General features: G+C 49.5%; 2 protein-coding genes across 13 annotated transcripts; both read right to left on the reverse strand.

The window, feature by feature from the left end:
• Nucleotides 1-833: 833 nt before the first annotated feature.
• Nucleotides 834-9223, reverse strand: KRBA2 (KRAB-A domain containing 2). Of its 12 annotated transcripts, none has more exons than XM_047833093.1 (4): nt 9008-9223; nt 8286-8374; nt 6460-6657; nt 834-4692 (listed from the first exon to the last, which is right to left on the reverse strand). In XM_047833093.1, exons 3-4 carry the CDS (start codon nt 6491-6493, stop codon nt 3437-3439), a joined length of 1290 nt encoding a protein of 429 aa, XP_047689049.1. In that variant the 5' UTR covers nt 6494-6657; nt 8286-8374; nt 9008-9223; the 3' UTR covers nt 834-3436. The 12 variants fall into 12 exon arrangements, with proteins under 12 accessions (XP_047689049.1, XP_047689046.1, XP_047689047.1 ...); XM_047833090.1 differs by having other exon boundaries at nt 6460-7268; XM_047833091.1 differs by having other exon boundaries at nt 8286-8388.
• A 1066-nt stretch (nt 9224-10289) lies between these two features.
• RPL26 (ribosomal protein L26) lies at nt 10290-16453 on the reverse strand. The gene is made up of 4 exons (XM_047833730.1): nt 16352-16453; nt 15242-15414; nt 13983-14123; nt 10290-10465 (listed from the first exon to the last, which is right to left on the reverse strand). The coding sequence occupies exons 2-4, from the start codon at nt 15407-15409 to the stop codon at nt 10337-10339; spliced, it is 438 nt and encodes a 145-aa protein (XP_047689686.1). The 5' UTR covers nt 15410-15414; nt 16352-16453; the 3' UTR covers nt 10290-10336.
• Nucleotides 16454-20846: the final 4393 nt, after the last annotated feature.

A 20846-nucleotide genomic window follows, 5' to 3' on the forward strand; every position in this document is an offset into this window, starting at 1 on the left:
ATGCGAAGGCACAGAGAGAATGTCATCTGCAAGTCAAGGAACACCCGAGTCTACCAGAAGCTAGGAGAGACGCGAAGTCTCCCTCACGGCCCTGGGAAGGAACCAAACCTGCTGGCACCTCGATCTTGGGACTTCTGGCTTCCAGAACTGTGACACGAGACATTTCTGTTGTTGAAGCACCGCCCTGCCCCCGTTTGTTAGGGCAGCCCCAGGAAACGAATACAGCTGCCTTGAAAATAATGGAGCAATTACTATAGCTCCTTACCAGTCAGGTTTGTTAAATATAGAAGCACCAGGCACTTCTCCCTTCTCCCGTGTGCACAATGGAAAAAGTAAAAACCCTCAAATAACTGGAGTCTGTTGCATCTAAACAGACAGCCCAGGGGCGCCTGGGTGGCTCAGTCGGTTGAGTGTCTGACTCTTGATTTTGGCTCAGGTCGTGATCTCACGGTTGTGGCATCGAACCCCGGATCGAATCCCCCTGCCTGAGATTCTCTCTGCCTGTCCCCCGAGGCACTTTCTCGCTCAAAATAAACATTAAGCTGACAGCCTGGATCTGATTCCAAGCCACGGGGTCTCCCATCACACCATAGCCACACGCAGGCACGGCATTAAGCAGAACTACCCGCTGATTTTTCTTCTGTGGTTAGCCTTTGCTCGCTTTCTATTGGTTGCTCTTTTCACTAATAATTTCTAAGTACGCTTTTAAAAATTAATGCCTTACGTGTTTTTTTTTTAATTTTTTTTTTTAACGTTTATTTATTTTTGAGAGAGAGAGAGACAGAGCATGAATGGGGGAGGGTCAGAGAGAGGGAGACACAGAATCCGAAACAGGCTCCAGGCTCTGAGCTGTCAGCACAGAGCCCGACACGGGGCTCGAACTCACGGACCGTGAGATCGTGACCTGAGCCGAAGTCGGCCGCTTAACCAACTGAGCCACCCAGGTGCCCCAATGCCTTGCGTGTTTTAAGTGTTGCAAATTTTTTCTCCCGATGTCATTTATCTTTTCATGTTTCAAATGGCATTATTTTCCATAGCCATTTGAACTGTTCATTAGGGGAAGTAGGTTAACTTTCTTTTATGGCGTTTGAAGTTCATGCGTTGCTCGCAAAGGCTTTCCCCATCCCGAGATCACAAAAACCCTCCGTTTTCCCCTCCCCCATATTTTTATAGTTTTGTGTTTTGCTGAAGAATCAGGCTTCACATTTCCCTGATGGATAGCTAATTGATCCAGCACCATTAACTGAATAATAGAACTCCTCCCCACAGATGTGGAATGTCGCTTTTATCACAAATTCTTTTTTTCCTTTTTTTTTTTTTGCATGTTAAATTTTTTTTCAACGTTCATTTATTTTTGAGAGCCAGTGTGACGCTGGCTTGAACCCACGAACCGCGTTGAACCGTGAGATCACGACCTGAGCCAAAGTCAGAGGCTCAACCAATGGAGCCACCCAGGTGCCCCATCACAAATTCTTAAAGACACAGAGGTCGGTTTCCGGCCTGGATTCATTTTCTGACTTCACGGGCCAGTCTTTAGCAATGGGCCGGAAATGCACGTGCACGTATTCTGGGGCGCCCTCCCCCACCACCCCAGGAGGACAGCGATGCCGTGGCTCACCTCACCTCTCACCCACACGAGTTGACCATGTGGCTCCTGGCTTGCGGGCGACGAGGAGGTAGTCGGTCAGTATGGGGGAGGGGCGGTAACATTAGAAAGCTCGGCCTCCCAGACGCCCCGGCCAGGCCGAGTGACAAAGGGGCAACGGAGAGCGAGGTCCTGGCCAAAGACAGAGCAAGATCCCCCTCCCACCAAACAAGCTGCAAAATGGTATCACCTCCTTTCTAGGGATAACGTGGCCTCCCTGGATACCCATCGCGGCAATGTTTAACCAGCAAAGGAACGGGGGAGGTCTCCGGCTTTCACGTGAGGGGTGGGATCTGCTGGGGGACAACTCCCCCAGGGACAACTCCCACTTCGGTGTTCAGAGAAAGCCCCTTCACGCACATTGTCTCACGGCCTCTCACAAGCACCCAGTGTCTCCCCTCCTGCAGGCGGGGGTCGGTGCCGCCCCTCACGGAGGAACCTGGCACTAGGGGGCGAGCAGAATGGGCTTCGTTCGGATGGCTCCAGGACATGCAGGAAGGGTGGCCCGGGAGAATGACGACTGCAGGCCCCTCCTTCCCGGTACCCGTCTCTGCAGAATCTCCTGTTCCCACGACAAATCCTTACCGAACACCTCTGATGGGCTAGGGATTCGTCTGGGCCTTGGGAATACAGCAGAACACAGATCCAGGGGATCATCGTTCTCTTCGGCCAGGCTGGCGATCCCTACCCTGAACCGTGACCCAGACTGGCCTTTGCTCCATTCTCTGGGTGGAGCCGTGACCTCCGGCCAACGTCTGCACTCTGCTCCGGTCTCCGGTTGCTTCCCTGGCTACTGGGCACTTCCTGGAACGCGCTGACCTGCTCCAGACAGACACGCTTTTCTATTCTTGAGGCATAGACCACTGGCAGATTCAGACCCAAACCCCGGCCACGCCTTAATTCTGACCTTTTAAAATAGGTTTCAGGCAGGTCACAGTTGCCTGCGCATGCCATTGTGACAGCAGGGGTGGCGCACACAGTTCTTCTTGAAGCAGGAAATAGAGCTCAGCTGCCGAGGTGGCCGCTCGCCTCTTTTCTCCCGACACCTTTTCCTCCGATGCCCCCACCTTTCGGGATGTTGTCTGAGGAGGGGGGCTTGGCAGAAGGAATACGTACTAGCTGTACGTAGGGCACCACACTTAAGACCCCATCGGTTCAGGTTCTGCAGGCAGAAATACTCTCCTACTGGCTGCTGTTGGTAGAACTGTGTCCCAAGAAAGGTATGTCCAAGTCCAAATCCCCAACACCCGTGAATTGGTCCTCACTTGGACAAAGGGTCTTTGCAGATACAATTAAGGTGAGGATGTCGAGAGGAGATCATCCCTGATAGGGGAGGACCTTAAATCCAATGGCATGGGGTTGGCATGCCGTGGTGTCCTTTTAAGAGACAGAAAAGGAGATCGCAGAGAGACAGAGGGGGAAAGGCCAGGCGAAGCTCCACGTGAAGATGAGGCAGAGACTGGAGGAAGCCAAGGAACGCAGAGGACTGCCAGCGGCCACCAGGGAGAGGAGAAAGGCACGGGACGGATTCTCTCCGAGCTTCCAGAAGCAACAAGCCCTGCCGACACCTTGATCTTGAACTTCTGGCCTCCAGAGCTGCCAAAGTGTATATTCCTGTTAAGCCGCTAAGTTTGCGGTCATTTGCTACGGACCCGGCCCGCTTTTCCCCTCGTTGCAAGCACTGCCGTGGACAACGTGAGCGACTGTGGAGAGCGCAGCCTTCATGTTCCTTTTCCCGGGGAATCTGGCGACAGTTCTCAGATGGCTGGACAGCGCCCAGCAGGCGCCCGTTCACCAGCAGAAGAGGCCTGGGGCCCCCTGTGAGGTGCTGGGCTCTGTAGGTTCCGGAGGCGTGGGATCGATGTCCTCATCCATATCAGATCTGTCTGCTCCCATCTCAGTCCTTTCTTCCTGCCTGATCCAAAGGCTGCTTTCTAGCTGTTTTTCCGCAATTTCCAGCTCTTCCTCTGTCTGTAAGACGGCCACGGTTTCGCGGGGTAAGTGTGAGGAGTACAGGCCGAGTTTGGCCTTACAGCCAAACATCGCTTCGTACGGACTTTGCTGCAAGGAAACGTCGAACACCTGATTCCTCGCCAGCTGCACAAATCGCAGGCCTTCGGCCCAGCGGCGTGAGCGGTGATTCTGCATCCAGGCACGTATCATGTTCTTGACGTCACGGCTCGCTCGCTCCAGGGAGCCCTGGCCTTGGCCAGGGCGGTGCTGACCACAGACGATCTTCAGCTCCGGCCATACCTCATTGAGCTCATTAACAACCTGGTTTGTGAACTCTACGCCGCTGTCAGATTCTAACACGCCAGGGGTACCGAGAATTGTGAAAATATCCAACAGGACACTGACCACCTCGTGGGCCTGTTTAGCTCTTAACGGTCGTAAGATGATAAACTTGGTCAAGTGGTCCTGGTAATACAAAATAAACTTGAACTCCCCATCGGCATTTGACTGCATGTCAAGTACTTCAACTTGGCACCTGGAGTCGATGTCCTTAAAAGGCACGGGCTTGGGCGTAAGACCTCTCTTGGGCACTGGGTTCTTCTGGTGGCACTGTTTACAGAGTGTCAGATACAAGACAATGACTTCTTTGGTGACATTCCCATATTTTCCTTGTAGCTCCTTGAGCATCCGTGTCCGCCCACCGTGTCCAATATTGAGATGTGTGTCGTGAAGAATGTCAAACAACTCTTCCTTATGTACGTAATACCGTATTCGATCACGTTCCCTGTGAGCGGCCTCTATTAGCTTCTCCGTGCCTTGCACAGAGATCACGTCATATTTTGCTGCGCGGCGGTAGTCACGTGATGACTTCTTCCCCTTTTCCTTGGCTTCTTTGACTTCCTTTATTGTTTGAAAGTACTTTTCTTTGGAAAATACCTTGCTGTTGTAACTTTTGCTTTCTACTAACTTTGTCACACTTGTAAGAAACTTTTCTCTCATGTTACTTGTCTCCATTTCCGTTTCATTTGTGCTGGAAACACCAGGGGAGTCATTTCCAGCTTTCTGGGGCATCATGGAGAGCTGTAAGAAGGATCCTAGGAAAGGGAGAAAGAAACAGAGTTCGATTCACTGATATTCCATCTGGAAGACTTTCCCTCCAGAGTTCTGCATTCTTCCATCTGATATTTGAAGACGACTACATAGAAGAAAGATAACACGATAATAGTACAAAGCAGTAACAGAAAAAGGCAGCTAAAAAGCCAAGCAAGGGGCGCCTGGGTGGCTCAGTCGGTTAAGCGTCTGACTCTTGATTTCGGCTCAGGCCATGAACTCACAGTAGTGGGATCGAGCCCCACACTGGGCTCTGTGTTGTGCATGGAGAGTGCCTGAGATTCTCTCTCCCTCTCTCAAAATTAAAAAAAAATTAAAAAGCCAACGAAGACCATCCAAAACCAGGGCATGTCAAAAGACTTTTACATCAGTAAGATATATACGCAAATATGGAGTAATTTTAGATTTCAGGTAAACAGAACAAATGAAACTGTTAGCTCGCTCATACGGGGAAACCTGATTAACTGGTCTTCATTAATTGAACAGGAGACAGGATAAATGGAAATGCTTAAGGGAAGTGGACTAATACCTTCCTTCAATAGCTTTTTTTTGTTTGTTTTTATTTTCTTTTTTTAAAATTTTTTTTTCAACGTTTATTTATTTTTTGGGGGACAGAGAGAGACAGAGCATGAACGGGGGAGGGGCAGAGAGAGAGGGAGACACAGAATCGGAAGCAGGCTCCAGGCTCTGAGCCATCAGCCCAGAGCCCGACGCGGGGCTCGAACTCATGGACCGCGAGATCGTGACCTGGCTGAAGTTGGACGCTTAACCGACTGTGCCACCCAGGCGCCCCTTGTTTGTTTTTAAAAAACTTTTTATGTTTGTTTATTTTTAGAGAGAGAGACAGAGTGCAAGCAGGGGATCAGCAGAGAGAGAGGGAGACACAGAATTCAAAGCAGGCCCCAGGCCCTGAGCTGTCAGCACAGAGCCCGACGTGGGGGTCGAACCCATGAATCATGGGATCATGACCTGACCCGAAGTTGGACACTTAACCAACTAAGCCACCCAGGCGCCCCTCCCTCAGTAACTTTTAAAATAATATAAACAGGAGGGGCACCTGGGCGGCTCAGTCAGTTGAGCATCTGACTTCGGTTCAGGTCACGATCTCACAGTTTGTGGGTTCGAGTCCCGCATCAGGCTGTGTGCTGACAGCTCAGAGCCTGGAGCCTGCTCCAGATCCTGTGTCTCCGTCTCTCTCTGACCCTCCACGGCTTGCATTCTGTCCCCCTCTGTATCTCAAAAATAAATAAATGTTAAAAAACATTTTTTTTGGGGGCGCCTGGGTGGCGCAGTCGGTTGAGCGTCCGACTTCAGCCAGGTCACGATCTCGCGGTCCGTGAGTTCGAGCCCCGCGTCGGGCTCTGGGCTGATGGCTCGGAGCCTGGAGCCTGTTTCCGATTCTTTGTCTCCCTCTCTCTCTGCCCCTCCCCCGTTCATGCTCTGTCTCTCTCTGTCCCAAAAATAAATAAAAACGTTGAAAAAACAAAAAAAACAAAAAAAACCATTTTTTTTTAAAAATAATATAAACAGGAGAACATTGCTAGAAGGTTATCACATGATAACAGCAAACTTTGAAGTTCACGGCAGAGAGGGCTCTTCAGCCTTTCCACAATCAGCATAATCAATTTCTTGTGGCCCAAGAGCCTGTCCTTGCTTTAGGAGAATCGAGGAGAAGGTGGTAAGAAATTTTACGACGATGGTTTTCCCCTGTTGACCATACACAGGATTAAATGAAGAGTTTGAGTCCTTACCCCGAGGGACCACATTCTCATGACTGTCCAGCATTGTGTCCCTGCACCCTTCAGCAGTCCTTCCAGAGGCTTCCAAACACCTCTAGTCTTCGGTCATACCCGCCAAAGGTTGCTACCTCTTCAGACAAGGCCAGCTGCAGCCACAGGGACCATTCCTGGCAGCCACATCGGGACTGGGGAAGGGAGAGTGGAGGGTACCTGGAATGAAGCCACGCCAGCATAAATGACTTGGCACGTGAGTCATGTGAATATTATATGGAAGATCCCGGAAATAAAGACAAGGTCTCCTATCCAACCATGTGAGTCCCGCTTCGTGGGTAAGAAAAAAAAGTTCTGTCCTCCTGGGAGGTCTGTAGGCCTGGGCTGTTTTGACATTGCCTGAGCTGAGAGCCACATATTTCCGGAAAAAAAAAAAAACAAAAAACAGTGAGTCGAAATGAACCTGGGTGCTCCCAAGGCTGGGAGACACTTTCGGGTACAGGCTTGATGGCTCTGAATTGAGGCAGCAGGGTGTTTCCAGAAATGGAAATATTATACGTTATGTACAGATTTGTCAGGAGAATATCATGCCAAAAAGAGATGCCCCAAACAGAGTCCACAGTCCACCAAGGTCGGAGAATTCCTCAGGGACAGAACTTGATACTCAGGTGTCTAAACCCAGATTCCTTAGCACAATTCCAGATGGTGGGATGGTGATGTGGCCGGGGGAAGAATTCATATGATGGTAACAGGAATCCCAACAGTCAGAGGAAAACAAGATCCCCAGGATCCCAGCCATCAAATGCAGAGCTGAGGGATAGGGCAGAATCCTGAAAAGCAGAGAAAGATGAAAAGGGTTCAGAGCTCTGAGCAAGGGTCTTAGCTGAGCCGAGGTCCTGAAGGTTCTCCACTAAAAAGGCTTCAAACTCCCTCGCTCAGCATCACTGGTTGACCGTGGAACATTCCTGATTCTAAGACATTACTGACAACAAAACCACTGCCTTACTGATGGCCTTCTTTTGAGCGGAAAAACAGAGAACCTTTATTAAATGAACACATCCAAATTAAAACCTGTGGAAGACACACATTTTAGTAGTGAAAAAATAGAACGTTTGCAAGTGCTGTTTGAGTCTGAACTCAAGATCCTCAGTGTACGATGATGTTCTAAAGGCTCTGAGAAGTTCTGCAGTAAAACAAAGTTTGCTTCATCTACCAGTCTCATTTAATCCTGGACATGGCGCTTTGTTTCTGAAGGAGTATCTGTTGTCATCTCACAGCCTTAGTGGTCCTTAGAACAGACCTGAAAACCGCAAGATATTCAACGGGATCCAGTAGAGTGCCTTCCAGAGTCTTCACTAAAACCAGCGTCTCTCCGAAATTGAGTGGCTGCACTGGCAGCTGTAGGAGGCCCTTCAGGGGACGGCAAAGGAAGGAAGGGCCTCATTTCCAGCTTGCAAAAGAAAGAAGACAGGCTGGAAGCAATTTATAATCAAAAGATGCAAAATCTCAGTCTTTAATATGAGATACGGTCCTTGCCCTATAGCAGGAAATTCTGAGGCACAGCCCAAAAACCACATTTGGCTAACAGACCTACTTTGGTTAGTCTACCCAGTGTACTTTTTTTTTTTTTTTTTTTTAATTAGAACGATTTACCTATACTTAGAGATTGGGGGATTTCACAGAAGCATCTTGGCTGATGTGCTTGGAAAATGGGAAGATCTGGATACGCTGGGAACTTTGCTGCTTGGCAACAACTGGCTGGAGTGGAGACAGCAGCTCCCGTTAAACAGTCTGCACGCTCCTGTTTCTCAGGGTCCCTAAGCCACCTGCTACCTTGTTCAGCTTACCTGCCCATCCCTGCGGCTATCTGGGTTTTCAACACCTGTTCCACGGCAGCAGGAAAGGATTGTGTTCAGCTTCCCGGTGCGATCTGTACCTGTTGGGGGGAAACTGATAAATGACCTTTGGTTAGAGAAAACTGGAAACACCTCCCTTCCTCACCCACCTGTGAGTCTTTGCTTTGGCGCCCCAGATCTGGAACGTTCTTTCACTGATCTTCCGGGTTACCCCCAGCTCAAATCGGCCTGCTTCCCGAGGCATTCGGCAACTCCAGCTGATGGCCACGCCCCCCTCCCTGGGGGCGGGGCACTCAGCGGAGCCCTTCGCTTTGTATTTGTAGCGACTGGTTCAGGTATACGCAACCTAGCAGGTAGGAGCTGGGCCATCCACCTAGGTATTTTCGCTCGGAGGGCCAAGGAATACAAAGCAGAGACAAAAGATACTCAAAGGACGTTTGCAAACACTTCCCGTCCGGGTGCAGCGGCGAGGCCGTGCAGAGGGAGGGCCAAGGGTGGCGGCGTGGGAATTCAATTTAGGACTCTACCACTCGCTGTGTGTCTGCCTCCGGCAGTTACTGAGGTTTCAGTGTCCTCCACCGTCACAGCGGAAGTGCCAGTTTCCGGATGAAGACTCGGCGGTAACGCCGAATAAAGCGCTAAGCCCAGTGTCCCCGCACCTTCCAACACGGACACTCCACCTCCTCCTGGGACCTGGTTCGGGGACCACCTACCCCTGCGCGGCCTTCCTCCCCGCACTCCCGCGGGCTCCGCCCCTCCCGGGCCCGGCCGCGGACCCGCCCCGCCAACCCCGCGAGGCCAGAGGGGAGGACGGGACGCCCGGGCGGTGAGGGGTATTTGCCTGGGGCCGCGGCGCCGGGGACCGCCCACCCCGCGTCCAGCCGCGGTCTCTCCTCCCGCCCGCGCGTGCCCAGTCGGTCCCTCAAGCCGCTCGCCCCGGAAGCTGCTCCGCGCTGGCCGGAAGCCCCGCCCTCGACGCCGCGGGCCGGCCGGCACCCTTTCCACGCCCGGGAAGGGGGCTCGTGAGGGTCCTGCCCCGCCTGTCGTTGGGAGGTGGCGGGGACTAGAGATATGCGAGGCCGGCATGCGCGCGACCTTGGCGGAACAAGCCACGGAGCCCGGTCCCCCGCGGCAAAACCGGTTATTTTCCCACGTTGTTGCAAAGCCTGCAACTCGCGAAGTCAACTTGCAGTCAGCATTGAGTCCTGCAGCTTAATCTAAAACGAGGGCAGAGGCGTCCGTGTCTGCAGTGCCTCCACCTACTAACGTGGTCGCGAGAACCTGCGTTTCATTCAGATGGACAGCGCTTACTTCTAACTGCAGCCCGAAGATTTGTTTCGTTAAACTCTGATATAATGGCCCCCTTCCGTGCGGCACCAGTGCATTAAAACAGGTTGGTAAAGGGGGCCCGCGGGCAGGCCAGGGATCCTGCAGCTTCTCACTGTAGGGGAACAGCCTGGGGCAGGGGACTGGACGCTGCTGGGAAAGCCTAGCAGCTCCTGTCCTCCTGACAAGACTTTGAATCCAATGGCAATCTAACTTTTAGGAAAAAAAATTAAGAAATAGGCTACTACAACATAGACGTGCACATAGCATAACAGGAGACAGGTTCAAGAGGCAGGATCCCACATAGCTTCCTATCTAGGCCTTCTCAATGAGCCATGATGTCCCCCAAATACTGCCTGCTGTAAAAATGAAGAGGGGCCCCGGGCTGGCTCAGTCCATGCAGAGTGACTATCTCAGGGCTGTGAGTTCCAGCCACATGCTGGGCATGGAGCCAACTCCAGAAAAAAAAAAAAAAAAAAAAAAGAAAAGAAAAAATCACTACCTTAGGTCCTGATTTCAGAATATTGTTAAATCCCAGTTGTTAATCAAGCCACAAGATAGGGGCGGCCTGCCTCCAGATGGCAAATGCCACCTAACTTCCCTGAAAACGGGTCCCCTGTGAAGTAGGTAGTATCTCCAGGCACCACACAGAAATTAAAGGCTCCATCATTTTATCATTTTAACAGTTTTTATTTAAAGTTGAATATAAGATTACTTTATTCCTGCATCTTCTCAATTGTTTCTTCCTTATATTTGCCCTTTTCCTTTCCTACTTGGCGAGATTTGGCTTTGCGTTCAAGGATCTTTTTGCGGTCTTTGTCCAGTTTTAGTCTAGTGATAACCACCTGCAGAAAAACAGAAACATTTCTAAGCTTTAAATAGTTACTAGTTTCACAAGCTAACCATATGTATTTTTGTTTCTATTATAACCTCAGAATCGTAAAGTTGGAAACGTAGCCCCTATTCACGCTTCAACCCACAAAATCATCGTACAGACCTTGTTTCAACAGATCTAATTGTTAAAGACCTCCAGGTTACGATAAATTTTAGTTTTAGGAAGGAAGGTGAGGGAAAGGGGTAAAGGGCACTGAACCAGGTTTGCAAACACAGCACAATGACCGAAAAGAGAATCTCTGCCATCAGAGAGCTTGTATTTTAGTATGGGGAGAGAGAAAACAAATTAAGTGAATGTATATCAGACTCTGACATAGAGAAAAACCGGGCAACGTGGGGAGGCGAAGGAATGCTGGCAAACAGGCTAAGTCATAGGATGGTCAAACAAGGCCCTACTGGTAAGGCTCCATTCAAAGAGACACTTGAAAACTTGAACACATTAGGGTGAGAGAAGTCAGAGACCTGTACTGTATGGCTCACGAACACGTGCAATTGTAAAATCAGAATAAAATGGTGGTCACCAAGGGATAGGAGACAGGATAGATGTTAAGGGTACAAAGTTACAAACAGTAACCCCCTGGAGATACAATGTACAGCTCAGTGATCTCTACACAATACTGTATCATAATCACCAAACTTGCTAAGAGACTAGAACTTAGTTACTCCAATTACTAAAAGGGATAGGTATGCACCACACAGGGGTGCTCGTTATTGCTACAGTGGCAATCATATTATATATAAAGCTATCAAACTAATAGCTCATACACCTTGAATTTACACATTGTCAAATATATTTTATTTTTTTAACGCTTATTTATTTTTGAGACGGCACGTGCGAGCAGTGGAAAGGCAGAGAGGGAGCGAGAGAAGACCAAATGGGCTCTGAGCTGCCAGCTCAAACTCCCGAACCATGAGATCATGACCTGAGTTGAAATCAACAACTGGATGCTTAACCAACTGTGCCATCCAGACACCCAATAGATTCCAATAAAAAACAAAAAAGATAAACACCTGGAAAAAAAGGGGGTGAAGAGCGATTCTGGTGAAAGTACGGCAAGTCCAAAGGTCCAACGGCAGAACTTAAAAGGTTTATACGTACACGTTTCTCAATCTTAAGTGTGTCTAAGAATCATCTGGAGAGCTTGTGAAAACAGATTAATGGTGCTGCCCCAGTAGACCTGAACAGAATCTGGAACTCTGATCAGGCGGCCAGGTGATGCGTGTCTGCTGCGAGCATTCGGCTGTACGAGCAAGGAGGCCAGCAGACTAGATCACGAAGAGGGGACGTCTGCAAGCGGCTGCTGAGGGATCGAGTAAGGTCTTAAAAGGCCACTCTGGGCACCTGAGTGCGTCCGACTCTTGATTTAGGCTTGGGTCATGACCTCATGGTTTGTGAGTTCTAGCCCCACACCGGGTTCTGCACAGACGGTGGGGAGCCTGCTGGGGATTCTCTCTCCCTCAAAATAAACAAACTTCTATAAAAATAGAAACAAAAAGGCCACTCTGATGGGAACAGACAGGATTCTGGATAGAACAGACGGGGGTGTAAAATAATAAATGACATTTCGTCCTGAGCAGTTGGGAGGATAGAGCTGCCCTACACGGCGATGGCGGCAAACTGTGAACCAAGTCAGAAGCTTGAACACATTAGGTCTGAGGTCATCTATCAGAAATCCAAGATGAAATGCAAACTAGGCCACTGGACGCTGAGGTCTGGGTTGGAGTCACCTGCCTTTGTATGTGTGACGTCCCCAGGCGGAACTCAAGACAGGAAGGTGATCACTGGGCCACAGCGAGGAAGCGGGTATGTCCTCAGCTGTGCTACCTTGAAAAGACCAAGATTTCCTCACCTGGAATCCAGGTCCGCCTGCCTGCCTGCCTGCCTGCCTGCCTGCCAGAGTAGGCAGCAGCAAATACACGTGGCAAAGAACGCAACTCTTTCCCAAAGTTTAACAGTCCGGGTAGTCCTAGCGATCCTGTTCACCAGGAGGCAACCCAAAGAGTTCCTGAAAGAAACCCAGAGGTTTCTTTCCAGATGCACATATGACTGGTGAAGGTTAGAAAACGAGAAAGTCCTTGCTCTTAAGAGAACATGCGAGGATGGGTCAAGACGCTTGTAATCCACTGGGGGTATTGAAGAGGGGTAAAGAAAATGCGGGAAGATATTTATAGTGAATTCCAGGTGAAAGAGATGTAGGAATTTTACCACACCAGTCTTTCAAACTTTCCTGTGGTTTGAAAAAGAGATTTACGGTGGCAACATAAAACGTTTCAAAACAAAAAACACAAAACTGGGGAGCCATCAGTAGCTCAGTCAGTTAAGCGGCCGACTCTCGATTTCGGCTCAGGTCCTATCTCTGTGAGTTCGAGCCCCACGTCAGGCTCTGTGCTGTCAGTGCAGAGCCTGCTTGAATTCTTTTTCCCTCTCTCTGCCCCTCCCAGGCTTGCTCTCTCTTGAAATAGAGATCAATCACAGACTGCTGGATCAGAGAATTCACATCCAAGTTCCAGACAGGCACCTGTTACGGGTTATTAACAGACTGGATTTTGTATCCTGGCTCAGACACTATCACCACCCAGGAGATCTTAGCTTCTGTGCTCCAGTTTTCCTCCCCATTTGTAAACGTATGAAATCTCTGCAAGGCTGTAAACTTGCCATACTGACTCCACTTTAATATGTAAAAACAAATAGGGGATCAGCTCCATTTAATCTAAAAATTACCCTGTTTCCTAGCAGCGCCTGGATGGCTCAATCAGTTAAGCATCTGACTCTTGATTTCTGCTCAGGTCACCATCTCACCGTTCGTGAGTTCGAGCCCCACACTGGGATCTGCGGGGACAGTGCAGAGACTGCTTGGGATTCTCTGCCTCCCTCTCTCTCTGCCCCTCCCCTGCTCACTCTCTGTCTCAAAATAAACATTAAAAAATAAAATAAAAATAACCCATTTCTTGATTTTAAATTTTGTCGTCAGACTGATCAGTTTACTAACTGCTACTGACCAAAAGGTACATTAAATATACAAAATGACTGGTTTTTTTTTTTTAATTTTTTTTCAACGTTTGTTTATTTTTGGGACAGAGAGAGACAGAGCATGAACAGGGGAGGGGCAGAGAGAGAGGGAGACACAGAATTGGAAACAGGCTCCAGGCTCTGAGCCATCAGCCCAGAGCCCGACGCGGGGCTCGAACTCACGGACCGCAAGATCGTGACCTGGCTGAAGTCGGACGCTTAACCAACTGTGCCACCCAGGCGCCCCACAAAATGACTGTTAAAAACAACTTGATCTCATAAAAATTTTTAGACCGGTTTCCAGGACTCCATTCAAATATGGTATTTGCCCTAAGACTGGTTTCTAGAACCTCTAAAATCAGGAGTCTATTTCTATGGGATTGCTCTGCAAACAAGCAGTCCCACCTGCCAACACTTGCTGTAATTTCCTTCTCTCACCCATTCTCAGAGACACCCACCTTGCTGGGGTGGATGCCCACGTGGACAGTTGTGCCATTGGCCTTCTCTCGCTGCACTCGTTCAATGTAGATGACGTACTTCTTCCTGTAAACCTGGACTACTTTGCCAATCTGCTGACCTTTGTAGTGTCCTCGCACAACCTAAATACAAATTCACGAACGACAGAAATATTAAGAAAGTCAACCTTGCAAATCAGGAAAACTAAATCACGTAAATGTCATTTACTCTCTCAGATCCGTAAGACCCTTCAGTTTTGAAAGATGTAACAGTTACTGGAAACATGGGAGTCATTCTCTCTGGCTTTAATTAGCCTGCAAATAAACCCTGCCCCCATATACGCCCTGTGATGGACAGTTCGCCCAGCAACTGATGGTCTGCAGTGGTGGGCTTGGTAGGTTAAAAACGAGTCCACTTAGGCTTTTTGTAGCTGGGTGACCACAAGGAACTTTACTCCGTCTCAGACGAAGCGAGAGGCCACAAGATTTAATTCACAACCCAATAAAGTGTCCCACCCGGTCACAGAGTAGGCAGCAGCAAATACATGGGAAAAAACCCAATTCTTTCCCAAAGTTTAACAGTGTCCTACCCGGTAGCCCTAAGATCCTGTTCGCCAGGAAGCAACCCAAAGTGCTTCTGAAAGAAACCAGAGATTTCTTTCCAGAAGCACATCTTCTCGCATGAAGATGATCTCAAAAACAGGGAAGACCACCTCCCAAATCTAGTGGCAATTCTAGCACCAGCCCAGTAGCAACCAGGGGCTGTTCGCAACCTGCACCACTACTTGGGAACTGGCTTCATCTTTAAATGGGTATTAACCTCATCAAATAGTACCGGGGACAGACGAGTTGCTTTAGAGACGGCCTAAAATCTTGCAATCGACAGCGGCATGTTCCAGCTAAATAACGTTCACAGAAACGTCCGCTTAAATAGATTTGGCAAGATATTCACCTGTAAATGTGAAACCACCAGAGAAGACTACGGTTCAGTTACAGCTTCTGTATCTGGACCCTCGACAGCCTCTTCAATGACCAAACGCACCAAGAAAAAGAAAACCGCGGGGTAACGCTCTGGTTCCGAACCACCTTTCCGCTTTCTGATACTTGGGGCAATTGCTGTTTTTTTCCTGTTTGGGTTCTTAGTGCCCTTGTGCAATCCTGCTCTGGGGGGCACGGTCTCAAGTGCATCTTTCTCAGCAGATGATCCCTCTTCTATGCCAGGTGTGGGGGTATCTGCCAAGACACCCGGGCACAGCACATACCTGTACTTCGTCGTCCTTCCGGATGGGCATGGATCGAACGTTGTACTTCTGTCGTAGCTCTTTGGAAAGAGGGGAGGACATAATCTTCCTGCGAATGTGCGAAGGTGCATTGAAATGCCTTTTACGGTTCTTGCTCCGATCGGAGGTCACAAACGGATTGAACTTCATGTTGGCTAAAGACAGAGTGAAAAGAGGCGTAAACCCTTAAATGCTCAAAACCTCATTCAGCGTCCCAACAAGTGACATTCCAACAATTTCATCTTGAAGGTTCAGAAGCCCACCCTGTCGTGCTTTCTATATTCGTTTATGGGACAAAGAGTTGTTTTTTTTTTTTAAACGTTTACTCATTTTTGCAAGACAGAGCGCAAGCCGGGGAGAGGGAGACACAGGATCCCAAGCAGGCTCCAGGCTTTGAGCTGTCAGCACAGAGCCCCACGCGGGGATCAAACCCACTAGCCGTGAGATCATGACCTGAGCCCAAGTCGCTTAGCCTACTGAGTCACCCAGGCGCCCCCGACAAACGATTTTCCATTCGCAACAGACTTGTTTTAGTTCTTAAGCTTTTATTTTAGTTCACAGCCTCCAAGCACCTGAAATATCGGGTAAGGAACTTAAAACAGGACTTGTATCTCTGATGAAGGCCAAGCGGTCCGACAACTCAATTACAACACTGCGCTTTACAAAGACCAACCAAAGCCAATACCCTACGGACTCGGACGTGAACCTATTTAGCTCCGTTCTCCCCAAGCCTGGGAAACGCTGCACATCTCGGGTCCGAGAAAACCTTCTAATGAGCGCGGCCTGCAAGTTCCCTGGCTTTGCCAAAGTTATTTCGAGGCTCTTCTTTAAGAAACGACACTGAATAGACTCGAACCATCTGCGCAGAACCCCTCCTCTCCGGGCTCCGATTCCGAGTTCCCAAACCCCTCTCCTCCCTTCCCGAGTCGGCCGCCCCTGGAATTAAGAGGAAGACAGGCTGGGGACCATCCTAGCCCCTCTCCCTCGGCGCTACTCGTTCGCCGGGAGAGTATCGGGCCCCTAGGGCCAAAAGACAGCACACCCGCGAACGGATGGCTACGGATTACTCGCGCTCGGCCAGCGAAAACTCACCCGCTGCAGCTCCAGCGATGGCCGCAAAAGGGAAGAGAGTTACACGCTACTTCCGGTTCTGTAAGTTTACGAGAGATCTCGCGAGACCGATCGTCTCTTGGCGCGAGAGAGGCGCTGGGTTTGAACGAGAAGAGGAAACTGGGAAAGAGATTGGTGACTAGTGACCCCCAGCGGCTAGGAGGGGAACTGCTAGGACCTGCAAAACTGCCCTCTCCGTGGCCTGGTGTCTCCCGGGGTAGGTTTGGGTTCTGCAGCGGCGTTCTCTGGGAAGGCTAGTTCCTGGGCGGGGGGCGGGGATTGCTCAGGGTGTGACTGTCCCCGTGAGTGGTGAGGGAACGGGCGGCCCATTAGCCAGGTGGCCACTGGCGACCTCGGTTCCGTGGACACCGCCAAGGCTTCCCGGGCCCGTGGCGCCGGCGTGCCGAGCGCGCCGGTCCTTTAATGGGCTCCATCCGGCGTGTGCTGCCGGCTCCGTGGGGCGCTCCGACCCGCCACGGACCTTGCAAGGGCTGGGACCCGCGATCCGTCCCCGCCCAGCGCAACGAGATTGAACCTGAGTTTCTAACGAGCTCGAAGGTGATGCCACGGGGTGCCGGTCCACACTCGCAAGGAGGCCTTTGCAAGCGGAGCGCTGTGCCCCTTTCTGAATTGTACTGCATGCTGTCTTTCGGTTCAGGGTCTGATGGAGGCAGGGCGAGAGGGTGCCCTCCCCAGCAAACGGATTCTGGGGCAGGCTGCAGTTGGGGTGTGTGTGTGTGTGTGTGTGTGTGGGTGGGTGAGCTCCCGCAGGGTGCCCTGCCGTCGAGTACTCAGTAGGGGATCGGTTTCTGTTGAATGAGTAATGCATTGTCATTGAATGAATGATGCAACGTCCAGAAGACATGCATTTCATAATAATTCCTGAGACACAGTGAGCTTGCGTGAGCTTGCGGAGCCCTGGAAACGCTCTTCTCCTTTTCACGTTAACTCCTTTCATCCACCAAATAGCCTTGTGAGGCTGGTACAGTATTATTGTTCCCATTGTACAGATGGGGCCATTGAGCCACAGAGAAGTGGGAGGAGCTTGTACGCGTTTTGTAGAACCCATAGGTTATGGTGGGACCCGTGTAGGTGCTCCCCAGTCCCTTCCCTATATGGTCCCAATTTCTAGGACTCCATTTGGTTGAGTCAAAGAGCAAGAAACCGTGTCCTTGAGGGGCCAGGGTAGAATCAGTAAAGAACCTGTGTTTTCGTGATTTAAGAAAAGTTGTGCTTGAAATATGCTGTAAGGTAAACAGCCCCAAATTTTTCTAACTGAGAGATTCAGATAGAGTATCTCTACTACAATTCTTTTTTTTTTTTTTTTTTTTCTTTTTTTAAGTAAACTCTGCATCCAACCTTGAGCTTGAACTCATGACCACAGATCAAGGGGCACATGCCCTACCAACTAAGCCATCCAGGAGCCCCCACAATTCTCTTCAACAAATGTTTATGGAGCATCTTTTGCAAGGCATCCCTAAAAGGGACACTGGAGCTACAGAATGAAATTAGTCAAACCTTCTGCCTGCAGGAAGCTCACTGTCTTAGAAGAGAGAGAAACAGCGAGACCCCGCAATCACGGGACCCCAGGAAAAGTGCTGGTTGAGCCAGCCACCCTTTCTGTGCTCCGGGAATAGGACAGAGCTCTGGGGTCAGGGAAGACTTCTGGGGTGAGATCACCCTTGGCTGAGTTTTGGAGAATGTTAAAATTAGCTCCACGAAGCAGTGGGAATAGCTGGAGGGGAGGCTTGGAGGTGTGAAGCAGCATGATGTACTGTCTCCAGGAGCCAGGTCCTGGTGGCTGTAGTGAAGACACCTTCAGAGAAAAGCCCATGGGGCTCCGGGGCTGAGCTGAATTTGATTTGGTGGCTCAAAGTTACAGCCGAAGCCTTCCTACTTTGCCTTCCTTTCTGATCTTCACGGACTCACCTTAACTCTCTCTCCTTGTTCTTAGGAGTTTCCTTAACCCCCTCTTCTTAAGGTCTCGCCTAACCTCTTCCTCTCTTCCCACAAAGGCCTCTTCTGTTTCCTCTTCCTCCCCATCACTCACTGCTGACACCCTTCCCTCCAAGGCCTCCTTACCACCACCCTCCCTCCGCCGCCGTGCACAACACTGACTCATGGAGATTAAACCTTCAGGCCACCATTTGGACAGCATAACCACTTTATACGGCGTGAAGAATGCCAGGGTACAAATTGTGTGCACAGATGCAAATTACTGGTAGCCTGGTTGAGAGTCTGTTTATCCACATAAATGTCTTGGCTCCTCCCTGCACGAGAGTCCGGGCACCTCACCTGGCTGCCCGCCCCCCACCTTCCTTACGTGCCTCTAACTTGATTTGAAAAAGTTCCTTTAAAAAAGTTTTTTTAATATATTTTTTTAAGATTTTGTTTTTATTTATTTTTATTTTTTAATTTTATTTTTTAAAATTCACATCCAAATTAGTTAGCATATAGTGTTTAGTGTTTATTTTTGAGAGAGAGAGAGAGAGAGAGAGAGAGAGAGAGAGAGAGAGAGAGAATGAGCGGGGGAGGGGCATAGAGCAAGAGAGACACAGAATCCAAAGCAGGTTCCAGGTTCTGAGCTGTCAGCACAGAGCCTGATGCGGGGCTCGAACTCACACACTGCGAGACCATGCCCTGAGCTGAAGTTGGATGCTCAACTGACTGAGCCACCCAGACACCCTGAAAAAGTTCCTTTTAAACTGACTCTTTTGGGTCCTTTTGAAACCAGTCTTTGTGAAGTCCTAAGTCAAACCAGCTATCCAGACTCCACACCTAAGTCCCTTGGACTAAAACGTTTTTAGTCCTTAGACACCTAACCATCCCATTTACCCTTCCTTCCTTCCTTCCTTCTTGATTGCCTGCCTTCACTTATACATTCTTCAAATATTTCTCTAACTCTTACTCTTTACCAACTCCTATGCCAGGCACTGAGATACAAAGATCAGTAAGATTGGGCACCTGGGTGGCTCAGTCGTTAAGCATCTGATTTAGGCTCAAGTCATGATCTCACAGTTTGTGAGTTCAAGTCCCACATCGGGTGAGCCTCAATTCTCTCTCTCTCTCTCTCTCTCTCTCTCTCTCTCTCTCTCTCCAACTGCCCCCTGCTCAATTGTGAGCTCTCTCTCTCTCAAAAAGAAAAAAAATCAGTAAGATCTAGCCTCCCCTTAAGGAGCATACCGTCTAGAAGGAAGAAATGGTGAAATGGCCATGTCAACAAACAGGCATAATAAAGTGTGCCTGGAAAGGTAATGGGGTGCAGTCGATTCTAACTGAGGTTGGGCTCAGGGAAGTCTTCACAGGTAACCCTTGGATTATTTCTGGAAAGCCAGGTAGGAGATCTCCCGGGAGACAAGGGTGGGGAAGTATCTTCCAGGCAGAGGGAACCACCCAAGCAAAGCCCAGAGCCTTGCGCCCAACACCATTTTTTGGAACTGCCAATAGTGTGTTGAGAATTAGTTGTGGTATTCATTTGCACCAGGTAAAAGGAATATGGGGGAGAGTGTGGGGATGGGGCAAGGTTATTTGGGGCCAAAAGAGGACGTCTGGGCTGATAAGGAAGTCAGAGAGAGAAGCGAGGTGAGCCACAGGGCTGTCTGAGTCATTGCAGGCTTTGCCGAAGGTAGAGGTCATGGGAAGGTGTCTCAGGAGTGCAGAGGTGCTATGTGCCCAGGCTCCTGGCATCCATGGCCTGGGTTTTCACTAGAAATAGACGGATCCTTAAGCTTGCTTGGTAGGGCTAGACTCTGCAGGTATATGTTAAAATTAAAAGGGTTTTGGGTTGCTTTTTTTTTTTTTTGCATGAGTCTTAAATTTTATTAATGCTTTCAGTTTGTGTGTCGTTTAAGACAAGATAGGTGCTTTAAAAAGCATTCTTTTTTAAAGTTTATTTATTTTGAGAGAGAGCAGGAGAGAGAGAATCCCAACCAGGCTCTGCACTGTCAGCTCATGAACCCATGATGAGCTCGATCCCATGAACCCTGAGATCATGACCTGAGCTGAGATCAAGAGTTGGAAGCTTAACTGACTGAGCCACCCAGGTGCCCCTAAAGAGCATTCTTATACATCCGGCTTTGGCTCAGGTCATGATCTCCCAGTCCGTGAGCTCGAGCCCCACGTCAGGCTCTGTGCTGACAGCTCGGAGCCTGGAGCCTGCTTCGGATTCTGTGTCTCCCTCTCTCTCTCTGCCCCTTCCCCACTCACACTCTGTCTCTCTCTCAAAATAAAATAAAAAACATAAAAAAAAGTTTTTTTAAAAAGAGCATTCTGATACATAAATAGACCCATGAAGAGTTAAGTAATTTATCCCTAAGATATGCACATCATTTTTAATTCAGGTGTGTATAAAAAAGAGAAATAGGCTTTAAGTCTTCTTCTTTGGATTAAAGACATTTGGGGGCACCTGGATGGCTCAGTCGGTTGAACGTCTGACTTCCGCTCGGGTCATGATCTCACAGCTGGTGAGTTCGAGCCC

This window comes from Prionailurus viverrinus, chromosome E1, assembly GCF_022837055.1.
Source record: "Prionailurus viverrinus isolate Anna chromosome E1, UM_Priviv_1.0, whole genome shotgun sequence".
In the NCBI taxonomy this organism is placed as follows: domain Eukaryota; kingdom Metazoa; phylum Chordata; class Mammalia; order Carnivora; family Felidae; genus Prionailurus; species Prionailurus viverrinus.